General features: G+C 36.0%; 1 protein-coding gene across 2 annotated transcripts; it reads right to left on the reverse strand.

The window, feature by feature from the left end:
* Positions 1 to 1,149: 1,149 nt before the first annotated feature.
* On the reverse strand, positions 1,150 to 12,187 carry LOC135686163 (tRNA (guanine(6)-N(2))-methyltransferase THUMP3). 2 transcript variants are annotated; one of them, XM_089110869.1, is made up of 3 exons: positions 11,319 to 12,187; positions 7,325 to 7,490; positions 1,150 to 4,767 (listed from the first exon to the last, which is right to left on the reverse strand). In XM_089110869.1, the coding sequence occupies exons 1-3, from the start codon at positions 12,013 to 12,015 to the stop codon at positions 4,443 to 4,445; spliced, it is 1,188 nt and encodes a 395-aa protein (XP_088966995.1). In that variant the 5' UTR covers positions 12,016 to 12,187; the 3' UTR covers positions 1,150 to 4,442. The 2 variants fall into 2 exon arrangements, with proteins under 2 accessions (XP_088966995.1, XP_088966994.1); XM_089110868.1 differs by having other exon boundaries at positions 1,150 to 4,770.
* Positions 12,188 to 12,673: the final 486 nt, after the last annotated feature.

Here is a 12,673-nt window from a genome sequence, read left to right on the forward strand (position 1 = left end):
AAATAAGCGTTTAAAGTGTTTTTTATTTGTCACATTATTGAAGAGAGGATCGTTTAGCGAGTAATAGTACCATGCTTTAGTACCAGTGTATCGCAGAGAGCTTAGCCCTTAAGTAGTTGTGTTGAATTTTTGTGTATGTCCTCTAGCAGATCAAAGACTAGTCAGTCGATTGTGCTTATTTTCAAGTATATGAAAAAGCCAGTTTAATCCGCTTGGAAGTCGATTCTTTTCAAAGTCATGCATAAAAAGTAATTGTTGAAGTCTGAGAATGTTATCTACCTTCAAGATTTTAAGCCTCTGAAATGCGGCGATGCGTGATCGTTATATTTTAAAGCAGTGATTGCTCGTCTAGCCCGTTTTTTTGTAGTATACGAATCCGGTCAGATAGGACATCAGTTGCACTACTCCATCGTACGCAAGTCATGCGTTAAAAATACTCTGGTACAGGTGTTTTAGAGTTGAACTCGAAAAATTAATAAGCGTCCCCCCCTTCTATTAAGGACCTTAGAGTACATTTATATTACATAGATCTATCTAGTACTTAACACGATTGGATTCATGAAGAGTTTTGTTATTCAAATGGAGAATGAAATTGAAGTTTCTTTCTTCGCTCAAGTTGTTCCTAAAGAGAAGAAATTCCATCTTCGCAACATTAAAGTGGACATGAATCGTCGTTAAACGATTGCATTCTACAAGGTCCTGCTTTACAACCGAATTTAGTATCAGTTCTCATTCGTTTCAGACGTCGTCCAATAGCACTTATGACAGGTATCAAGAAGATGTTTCTTCAGATTGAGCTTGTTGAGAAAGATCGAGATGTTCATCGCTATCTGTGGCGACACATGAAGATAAATGAAGAGCCTAAAGTGTACAGGATGCAGAGAGTCAGTGAAATGAGCAGAAGTTTTAGGAAAGCTTGGATCCAATGTGTTTTATATAGTTAAGTAAAAGGATGACAAGTGAGGCACATGCTACTAAGCCGTATCATGAGGATGACAAGTGACGAGGCGTATCATTACGTGCATGCAGATGAAAACCACCAATCTACAGTTGGGTCGATTTGTTTAACAGTTATCTCTGAAGTTCCATACGTGTTCATTCGGGAAAATTCGGGATAATAGACGTTTTCACATGTTAATGAAACCCATGTCAATCAACGGTAGAGGATGTGTTCTCATTCAATGAATAATATTACAGAACTAAAATTGAACTCTTGGAAATTATACGACATTGCGAACTCCAAGATCTGGATTTGATCATTAAGTAATCTGCATCTAATTGACCAGATGTTTAAGGAATGATCACTCGCCTAATTAATTTAAAAAAATGTTAACACGGAGCTAAACAACTGCCATTATATTTAGCAATGGCTTAAAACTTAAGATATCTATTACATAAAATACACCATGTATTTTAATATTGATTCATCTGTGCAACTACTGTAAATTACTTGTAGTATATTGCTTAGTATCACTTCGAACAGTGACAAAAGTTACAGTGGATATGGAAGTTCCCAAATCACATTTCTTGTCAGAACATTTTGGTTGATCCATGTTGTTGATTTGTATGTCTCGAGTCTATCTTTATGAGAACATCACAGAACTGCCCCCCCCCCTAAAAAAGACCCACTGGCTTAGAGCAGGGCTTGCTTTACCCTTCTAAAATTAAAGTTTGCCCAGGATTTCTTTTTACACAGTTTTTGGTGTTAGCAATAAATTTTGCTGGATTGTTTATTGCAAATTCTAGTAACAGCCCATTTTTGTATTAATATTTAATTCAAATAGCATTACACTATTTGAAACGAAAATCCATTCAATCTATTCCTTTTTGGCAATGCGTGATTATCGTTTGATTTCTTCCACAACCTCCACTTTATGGTCCAAATGCAATCAATTCAAATGCAATGGAAAAGCACTTCTTTGTGACCAAGGAATTGAGCCATTGGAGGGTACACCCATTATGAGAGGGTATACCCAAATATGCCAAGTCATGACTTTAATGCTGCAGTGCTAATTATGAACCTGATACTGGTGACATGAACCTACCCTAGACTGATTTCAGAGCACTTTCTGAGAAAGGCAAAATGTGTACAAAAGCCTTTCAATATCATGTGAACTAACATGGTGAAAGCAAGTCATATCCTACAAAGCAGGCCTTTTTACTATGACTAAACTTCTTTGCCCAGTTTATTTGTTTTTAATGATGAAATTTGTAAATACGATGATTAGTGCGAATGGAGATTGTTCATTATCAGAGGAGATTATTCTGACAACTCTAATCTGGAGTTCAAGGCAATCTGTATAAGATTTGAAAGTGTCACTCCACACAATAACATATTGGAAATGTAAGCAAGGAAACATATAACCAGGCTAACACATTTAGACAGAATAAGCTTTTATCATAAGAAATAAAGCCACAAGCTCTATCAAGCTTTTTGGGTGAAACTTCCAATTAAGATGAAACTTCCAATCAAGTTTTTTATCAAAAACCCTATTATTCTTAAAAGTCACTTATACACATTGCTCATCCCAATATTTTTGTCATTGTAAAATTTTAATCATTTATAAATTTGGTTTAAAATATAAAATATGCCCTTCAATTGTTAAACTTGAAACTGCCAAACTCATACCTTTTATGTAAAACGTCCCATTAATTATGATTAAGATAGGAGAACAGATAATATTTTGTAATATTAATAGAATTATAAATAGTTTTGATTTTTTAAGATGCAAAGAAACACAATAGTTTTAGATAGGGTAGATAAAAAGGCATTTCTCTGTTTAACTCGAAGGAACTTGATTCTGCAATTCATAAATTTGCGCTTGTTTTTTTCTGAACCCTCGCGTTTATTTCTCCTCAGGGTGGCAGGATCTATCTAAACGCGATAGGGAGAGACTGGTGCCCAGGTTACGTCCCTTGTTTACGGAGTGAGGTTAAGAAGCTTCTTATCGAGCTACAAGCTACACAGGGGTGACATGGCCGGGGTGGGGTATGGAAAAGGCAGGACAAAACCAATGTGCAAAAAACAATAGAGTCTCAAAAGATGCATACACTTTGAAAAGTTGAGCATGCGCGTAATGATGCTATTGTTCTTTAATGTAAACACCTTTCCGGATATGCAAGGTGTACCTCTCCCTGTGGTTCACAACCCAAAACACCCCGGACGAAACAGAGGAGGTTTTCAAGTGGCTGCGAGAACTGGATGTCCATGACAGCAAATAAAGGCGATACTGCAATTACTACAGGTTCCCCACAAGGCCTAATTTCTTTGCAATGAGAGGCCCTGCCTGAAAGATCATAGACTTTCCAAAGCCAGTTGGCAATACGGTGAATATGGCGGTGTCTCTTCTCTCTACAAACAACGTTTTTAATGCCGTTAACTGTTCGGTTTTAAGTTTCACAGCGCGCGGAAAATATTCTTTGAGTACGGTTTTAACAGCTTCTTCAAACTCAATCCTTACGGTCGCCATCGTTAGTTTGTGTTGTGTTCTGTTTTGTTCAATGTTTCACACCAGAGCTACGTTTATTGTTTAGCTGTGACCTAACGTACAGAAATATGTACATTCGCTCCTGGTTGGTTAATATCAGTACACCAGAACGAGAATGGGGCGCACTAGACCAGACTCTCTATTTTATATTTTATATATAGTGAGTCTGGTAGTGATAGTAATATTAATATTATATAGTAATATTAATGTGAAACGTTGGTAAAAAAACGTTTATCTAGTCATGCCTGCTTGAATTCGTGGGGAGGGTAGTATTTCGAGGTGATCATGTCATCAATCATCAAAATCATCTGTTGAAAATTGGTGACTTGGAATTTTATCTAAAACCGAGTCAGTGGTTACAGATTGGTACATTTGGAGGCTTTCAAATAATTATGTGTGAGAAGAATCAGAAGTATTGTCAAGGTCTGTGTCAACAACGTTAAAAAACGGCATTGGTTTACACTGGTTTGCATTGAAATACACTTCGTACAGATCCATTCTTTGTTTTCCAAGCTTAAGCGTGCATAGGCCTCTGTTGAGATTTGTGCGCATTTTACATGGGATGGTTGTTTACAATAACTACATTCAATTTTTCGAAGATGTAAGTGTCTTCGCAACAACAGCACCTTTCCTTAAAAGCAGTGTTGAGTTTTTTCTCGTTAGTTTCGGGCATTTGACACGTCTGTTATATCAACAAGAGTGAATTAAAATAGTACTATTTGAAGTAATTAAAAGTTTCGGTGCTCTTGAAATAGAAATTTTGGTTTATGTACTATTTGCGAAAACGTTAAAGTTGGATTAGGACTATGGATTAGAGCTGAATGTGTAGTCAGGGTTCTGATTGTTAGAATTAAATCTAACATGTTTTTGTACCAATTTTATTTAATGAGCCTCCTGATTTAACCAATGGCGTACTTGGTTCAGTTCATAAGGTCAGTTAAGTACGAATTAGGTCTAGAATATTTTCTTAAGAACATAAATAGCAACGTTAAGGCCGCCCATATTAATGAAAAATGTTGACTGCTTTTTCCAGATATGGTTACAAGCAAGGAGAGACTTATTCATTGCAGATTTATGCTGTGTGAGCAAAACTGCTTTGCCTTTTGGTCTGCAAACCCTGCCAAACTCCTTTAAAAGTGCAGGATACAGCGCAAAATTTTGTCCTCTATAGCCAATGCGCTTGCCAAAAGGTAGGTCTGAAACAATTGCATCCACCAGTCCATCTCGTAACGGTAGATGACATGCATTCCACTGTATGATATTACAAGGTAATGTCATACTGCTGAAAATAAGAAACAGCATTAATGATATACATAATAGAAATGTAAAATGAGAGTCACATATAATAGAGACATTATACTCTATTAGAAATGACACCAAAACATAAAGACAATATTTCAATCACAAGACAAAATGAAAACAAGAATAAAATGAAAAAAAAAACGGAAAATGTAGTTCTTTACTAAGAAATTGATCAAAAATTGACATGGATTAGTTTGACAAAGAATAAATAGTTTTTTCCATGATAGACGGATCCCTAAAGATCAAATAACTCTCATTTGGTGCTTAAAATCGGTCCAAAAGAACTTTTGCTGGTGGATAGGGTCAATATTGTGCGGGCAGCGTTAGTGGTAGAAATACGCAGCATTGCTGGGGACTGCAGAGATTGTCAGGCAAGTCTTAGAGACCTAGGGTTGCTGTGTGCAACTTGCTCTCTAGGACTTATACCGGAACCATCTACACGGAGATAATAATCACGGCATAATAATAATAATAATAATATGTCATGGGTATGAATCTAGCCTGCATATGGTTGTGGAGTTTCGACTTGGGAGAAAGAGGTTACCTTTTGCCACAACTACCTCATGGCCACCCTTGAGCAAGGTTAGTACTCGTCAACTCTTCCCGAAACCACGAAATACCGGGTTGGCACCCGGTGGGGGCTAGAGGAAATAACTATAAGAGTAAGAAATGAACATAAGGCTCTAGGAGTAAGAACCTGGAGACTGACCATAATGCTACAGAGATATCAAACAGAAACATAGCACTTGAGATCAAGCACAATTTTTTTTTGTTCACACAGGGCCCTTATTGATAACAATACTCGTAGAATTGACAAGGTTTTACCCTGTATAAATATTCCTCTTATTATTATTATTATTATTATAAGGGAGAACAAAGAACCCAAGACAATACCCCAGCTGAAGAAGATCCCTTTGTACTCCCTTTGTACCCCCTCATCTAAAGCCACAAGAAATTTCTCGCAAGACATCAGGATGTCGTTTGGGCTAGACTAGTGTGCGGTCCTAGAAACGAAAAGGGGCCAAAAAGATCAGCAGTAGTGGAATAATCTTACCAGACGATTAGGATATCAGAGAAGAGGAAGGTTTTAAATACATTGGTTTCCTGCAGTTGGATAAGACTCTGAGCACGAAAATGAAAGCAAGATAACATCAATCTGGCATCAACGCTTGGGTCGTGAGTGTACTACGTCACAGTGCAGGTTTTGTGGATTTGGACAATAGAATAGCTGGTTAGCATGGATAGAAAACTAGGAAAATTTTGGCAATGAATGGATGTATGCACACAAGAAGTAATGTTGCAAGACTGTACTTCCCGAGGAAGGAAAGAAGAAGAAGGCAGATCAGCACTAACGAGTGTGTAAAGAAGCAAAGAAAGTCCTTGCATGGCTGTTTGAGAAAGACCACAGAGTGGATGATTGAAGCTGCTTTGAAGGAAAAGGTGTTATATGAAAAAGAGAGTCTCCAGGATTACCAGAAGAGGAAGGAAGAGGAAAAAGTCAAGAACTGGAAGGTGAAAGCCCTACATGGAGAGTTTAAGCGACAAACAGCAGATGTAGTTGGAGACGATTCTTGGAAATGGCTTAGGAGTGGTTTTTTGAAAAAGGAGCCAGAAGGTAGGATCTTAGCTGCTCAAGAACAGGCTTCAAGAACAAACTCGATCAAGCATGGCATAGATAAGACTTCTCCATCTAGATTTTGTGAAGACTCTACTGAAACCGTAAGGCATACTATCAGTGGATGCACGAAGCTTACCCAGAGAGAGTATAGGAAACGCCATGACAAGGTGGTCCTGCGGGTACACTGGGAGATTTGCAGAAAGTACGGTACAGAAAGAACGGGAGCATCGAAAGTGATACTTGGCAGTGATACTTGGAACAATCTCAAAGAACGCAAAGATCTGATATAGGAAGTTAGACATTCCTGACATCGTTGGAGGTGCACAGTTGTCGGCCATTCTTGGAACAGCTCACGTATTGCGGAAAGTGTTGTGTTTCTAAGCTGCGGAATTAACTGAGACACGACAAAGATAACCCAGAAGAACATCAATGGACTGGAGAGAATCACATAATAAAACGTAAAAAGGTACACCACCACCATTCCCCTACTCAATCGAAATTTTCTACCACTGGAATACCGGGCTCCGCCACTGGAAAACGGCATGAAATGTTCAATTGTAAACGCGTGAAAATAGGACATCCGGATTCAAAGAATGACAAAAGAACCATTTGTTTCTTGTTCAATATGTAATGAAATTGTTCTGCTTCAAGAGTGCAACGTTTCATGCCGTTTTCGAATCGTGCCGTTTTCGAATGTTTTATTTGATGCCTATTTAAAAAGAGTTTTAGAGTAAACGGAGGGTAAAACGGCATGATTTTACATGGAAAAGCTTACTTCTATTCTTAATATTGATCGCTACTGCAAAATTTCACTTGGCATTGATTTATAATTTTAGATTTTCATTGCAAATAATAATTGTTCTAATTCACAACCTGAAATTTCCAGATACAGTTACTTATAGGAACAGTTACTAACCCATTGGTTTCTGCTTTGACTTTGCAAAAGTAATCAATATTGTTTGCAGCATTGTGGCATCCATCAGGGTGAATCTCTCCGCCAAGATGGAACGAGAAAGGGAAACTGTTCACTCCTTCAAGGCAAATTGAAGCTGTACCACACATAGGATCACATATGATATCACCTGCAATCACATTATGGCAATGTTAGTTCAACAAAGAAACATAAGTTAAGGGAATATACAGTTGCGCTGTCCTCTTTTGTCATGCAATCGCAAATTTGCTTAGGTTATAACCGTCTGACAGGTACAGCTGCAGGGTCATTGCGTGTTTTATAAGCATTGGAAATTTCGGCTTCAATTATCTTTAAAAAGATTATCTCTAAGCCATTTCATTCTAAATTTAAACTGGAAAAAAATATCTTAATTTGTGTTGGCTGCAATTTGTTCAATTCATCTGACATCAAAATACATCAATGCATGTATATTCCAGAAACAATTTTTATAAAAATTCGTATTTGGAAACATTCATAAACTAGCATCATAAACAACTTTCACTTCAAGTGAGGAGAGTCGCCATCTCTCTGTAATTCCAGGCATGGGAATCACGAGGAGAGGTCACATCGAGAGGAGAGACAAGGACACTGCTTGATCAGCATAGCTTTTTACAACTACCTTCAAAAGCCAGGTAGCAACAAATGCAAATATAAACACAAAACAAGTACAAAAACAAATACAAATATAAACATAAATAGAACAAAAATAACTACAAACACAAATAACAATACAAACACAAATTCGAGTATGAGAAATAATAAGATACAAATATCAATAATACAAAAAAAAACATAAATACAAACACAAATACTATTACAAACACAAATAAAAACAAATACAAACACAAATACTATTCAAACACAAATAAAACGAATACAAATACAAGTAAAAACACAAATAAAACAACAAAAAACAAACACAAATGCAAACACAACTACAAGTAAAAACATAAATGCAAACACAATTACAAACAAAAACACAAATACAAACACAAACACAAATACAAACACAGATAAAACAAACACAATTAAAAGTAAAAACATAAATACAAACACAATTACTAACACAATTACAAGTACCAACCCAAATACAACAACAAATACAAACAACAAATACAAACACAAATAAAACAAACACAATTAAAAGTAAAAACATTAATACAAACATAAATACAAACACAATTAGAAACACAATTACAAACAAAAACACAAATACAAACACAAATAAAGACATGATTACAAGTAGAAACATAGATAAAAACTTTAATACAAACACAATTACTAACACAATTACAAGTACCAACCCAAATATAACAACAAATACAAACAATAAATACAAACACAAATAAAACATTTATACAAACATTACAAGTAAATTAGAAGCAAAAAAATAAATACAAACACAAATAAAAGTACAAATATAAACACAAACACAAATACAAACACAATTACAAGTAAAAACACAAATACTATTACAAACACAAAAAAACCAATACAAACACAAGTACAAACACAAAAAAACAACAAATACAAACACAAATACAAACACAATTACAAGTAAAAACATAAACACAAACAAAAATACAAACACAATTACATTTAACCTTCTATCTCATCACTGTGTTGGTTTGTACATGTTTGTGCATTACATCTGTATGTATTTATAATTTAGTAATTTCAATATGCTGGGAAATTGTTTTGGCCTTCCCCCCAATGTCAAAGTCCTAACTACCACGATGAACACAAGTACAAGGACCAAAACAAATACCAATACAAATATTAATAAAAATACAAAAATACAAGCAGATTTTTTGGCTCTTAGTGAAAAACTTCTGAGTAGTTTAGCAATAAGTTTTATTGCTTCGCGATTATGAGCTTAGAAGTAGAGTAATGCTCTGTTAAAAGGGCATGTTCTAGAAGGATTTTTGCAGACTTAAAGCCCACCTTGATAATTTCATGACTGCTGGCATTTTCATGCAAGGTGAAGGGAAGAGAAAACCTAGAAATCAAACACTTTTGTTTGGTTTATTTCCCCAGAGGTAAGAAAATGTTTGCTTCTCAAGCTAACTATACATAAAAAAAAGAGTTTATTTTATTTCCATGAAAACATAAATTCAGAAATGAGTAACGAGTTAGAAAAACAGGTTTATAAAGATTCATAAATAACCAATTCTTTTAAAAGAACCAAAATCCTTTTCTTGGCAGTATTCAGGCATTCATCGTTTATCTATTTGAGGTACAAAACAAGATAGCATCGAAAAGAAAAAGACAGAAAGAAAGCAGGGAAGCGGTTAACACTCCTAAGTGTTAGTAACTCATTTTTTGCATGACAGAACTTGGAATTTTCAAGCACACTTGCAAACCCAGCATGTTTTACTTTAATTTGATTTTAGACAGATTAGATAACAGTTTGCACCAGCAATTTGTTTCACTATTTCATCCCACAAATATAGTATCCAACTTGATGTAGTAATCTATAGCATTCCAACAAAGGTATTTTGTTTTTTCAATAGCGATATTCTTCTATGAAAATGTGGCATTCTACTAAAATACAAGGAACATTCCGCTTGAAAAAGGTAAGAAACCAATGCGGCCATAAAACTTATGCAGCCCTCGAGCTTCTCAGTGAGTGGCCTTCTTCTAAAACGGAAGAAAATTGAATGTGCCGCGCATCGGTACAATAAGGGTAGCTCACCGAAGAAAAAGAGCGCATTCTCAATTATTAATGCTCAAATAAGGCCCATTCACATACCTTCGGTTTGCGGTTTCATATAGAATCGGACCAGACTATTTCAGTTAGGACTTGCGTCCACATTACTCCGATATCAAAATGGCTAAATTTGAAAACCCTCTTTAAAAATCGATCAAAATACTCACATTAAATGAACAAAATCATATTTTGCCTACCCAGCTGCTATACTTACATAAATAAAAACAGTTTGCCTGGAATTGAACTTTAAAAATATGCAGTTTGTCTTCTCCAATTTGATGACGTAGATCAGCATCAATCTCACGATCCTTTTTTATTATCTGAAGAATTTGTTTTCTCCAATTTTTAAAAAACTCACTCTTAGCTTTCGAAAACTTAAAAATACTTATTCCTCTATGATTCCTTGAATTTGAACATCCGAAAATGAAGCAGTTCGCACCCATCAGCTTAGCCATGCTTTAATTTTCTGGATTTTGACAAAAATTGTTTGTCCCATTGTACATGCATTTTCTAGACTTTGCTATAGATATTTTTACTTTGCAGACACCTATGGAACTTTACAGTCTGGTAAAGTTGTAGGTAAGCAACAACAAAAATAATTTTAAATGGAAATTTCACTTCTCAGTTCTTCTCCTAGGATTAAAGAAAATTGGAAAAAAAGTTCTGCGATTGTTTTTTGATACTTTACAGTGCTACATGTGATGTGAAGTAATATTTCATAGGTAAATGATCTTCTCATTAGAAGATAGGCAGAAATTAGTAGATGTAGATGTAGATAGATTTTCAGATCAAAGCACATTGACCGTTATGTTGAGGGCAGGGACTGCATTATTCTATGCATTGCTGATGCAATACCAACGTTAAATAATAAAAAATGATGAATGAATTTTAGTAACTCCTCAAGAATGGGCAAATATAAGAACAATTGGTGTTACAACCACCCTTTTGCCAGGGTGCATTACATATGCAAAGCCCAAAGATTTTCAGCATGGTGTTCTGTTGTTTCATGTAGTGTTGGTCTGAGATAAGCATCTGTAAGTATGTGTATTTCAGTGCAGCACAAATCTTTGATTGTTTATCATCTGAATGCTAGAAAAATAGTTGGCATGGTTGCATATGAACCTTGGCATACACCTGGCATATCCTCAGCATACATTTGGCATGAAGTTTGCATGGAAAGCACCCTGGTCTTCCAGGCCACATTTTTCATTTCAATATTGAAAGAAACAGTGTCTGCAAAATACTAACCTCTTTTGGTTCCTGCTAGCTTTAATAAACAGTATGATGTTGTCGCTCTCAATGTTGTTGGACCAAAAAATGAAACGTTTCTGTTATGCTTGCTTTCAGATGAAATCTTGATGGCAATAGTTACTTCCATTTCATTGATAAATGCCAAAATTTCAATATCAAAGTCTTCAAGGTCAACTTGCCAGTTGAAATAACTTTTTACACCAGAGCCAATATACTTTGCAGCTTCCATTGATGTAAAACAGTGCTTTCCATTTCTACTGCACGTAACACGAAATTTCACTTCAGACTGAGGGGGTGCGTCCTCGCCATTAGAGCGTTTAGGCTCAATTATTTTCCATTCACTCGGCCTATGTGTTTTATTTTTGAAATGATTAAAAGCACGCAGTGATTTTTCCCAATCGAGCCTATCTGTAAATATCTCCAAGGCTTTTAAAATGTCTTCTTTGCAGCAGGCGTCACCCCATGCAGACGACGTCTGAAACACTTCAACCCAATAGTGATGAACAGACCTTAGATTACATAGTTTATCTAGTTGTTGTACATCACTTTCAAAGGAAACTCTCCCTCTTCCTTCTTTTTTAGCCCTAGTTTGGAACACTTCCTCGCAATCTGACACACATAGGAATTCTAAACCTGGAACAGTAGACACATACACTTTGATCTTCTCGACCTGCGACGCCATTTTATTTTCCATGCTTTCGATTGTTTATCGCAATGAAGTGAATGGAAAATTACGGCTACTTTCCGGGAGCAAGAACAATCCTAACTTTTCCCCAAACTGTCATTTCTGTGGCATATGTCCTGGGCCCAGAATACAAAATGCTTCCAGGGGGGCCCCAAATTCCGGACAATGTCTTTGCAGTACCTCAATGACTTTTCGCGCATGTCATGCTGGCGTGCGGACGTGGTTTTAACAGCTCTTCGCCAGAATGTAATTCAGTCAGTTTGAGAGATATTTTAATTTTTCTGTCTTTTAATAATAATTATGATTTAGGCAGGCTAATTATAAGTTTGGTTTTAATAATTATCAAGAATGGCTTCTAAGGAGAACGACGATCGCTTGGACGAAATAATCAAATTAATCAAAGGAGTCTCCGCGCAACACAATGCTGATTTTCAGAAATTGGACAACCGTCTGTCAAACTTTGAGAAATCGATGGATTTCATTAACAGTCAATTTGAGAACTTCAAACACACAACAGAAAACCTTCTGAAAGCTAATACGGAATTAGAGAAGAGAAACGCGGAGTTATCAAAAGATCTGAAACAAGTAAAGAAAGAGTTGGAAACATCAATAAAACAACTCAACGATCTGGAGCAATATGGGAGACGTGACTGTATTGAAATTAGTG

Source organism: Rhopilema esculentum, chromosome 10, assembly GCF_057945365.1.
Source record: "Rhopilema esculentum isolate cy_ngs chromosome 10, ASM5794536v1, whole genome shotgun sequence".
Classification (NCBI taxonomy): domain Eukaryota; kingdom Metazoa; phylum Cnidaria; class Scyphozoa; order Rhizostomeae; family Rhizostomatidae; genus Rhopilema; species Rhopilema esculentum.

What these genes read in the sequence shown, in the direction of transcription:
- LOC135686163 (XM_089110868.1), bottom strand. Translation starts at nt 12,015, where the DNA reads ATGGAAAATAAAATGGCGTCGCAGGTCGAGAAGATCAAAGTGTATGTG. An exon ending in GCTAGCAGGAACCAAAAGAG is followed by an intron (nt 7,491 to 11,318) that starts GTTAGTATTTTG and finishes ATGTGATTGCAG; the next exon opens with GTGATATCATATGTGATCCT. An exon ending in GTCAAAGCAGAAACCAATGG is followed by an intron (nt 4,771 to 7,324) that starts GTTAGTAACTGT and finishes TCTTATTTTCAG; the next exon opens with CAGTATGACATTACCTTGTA.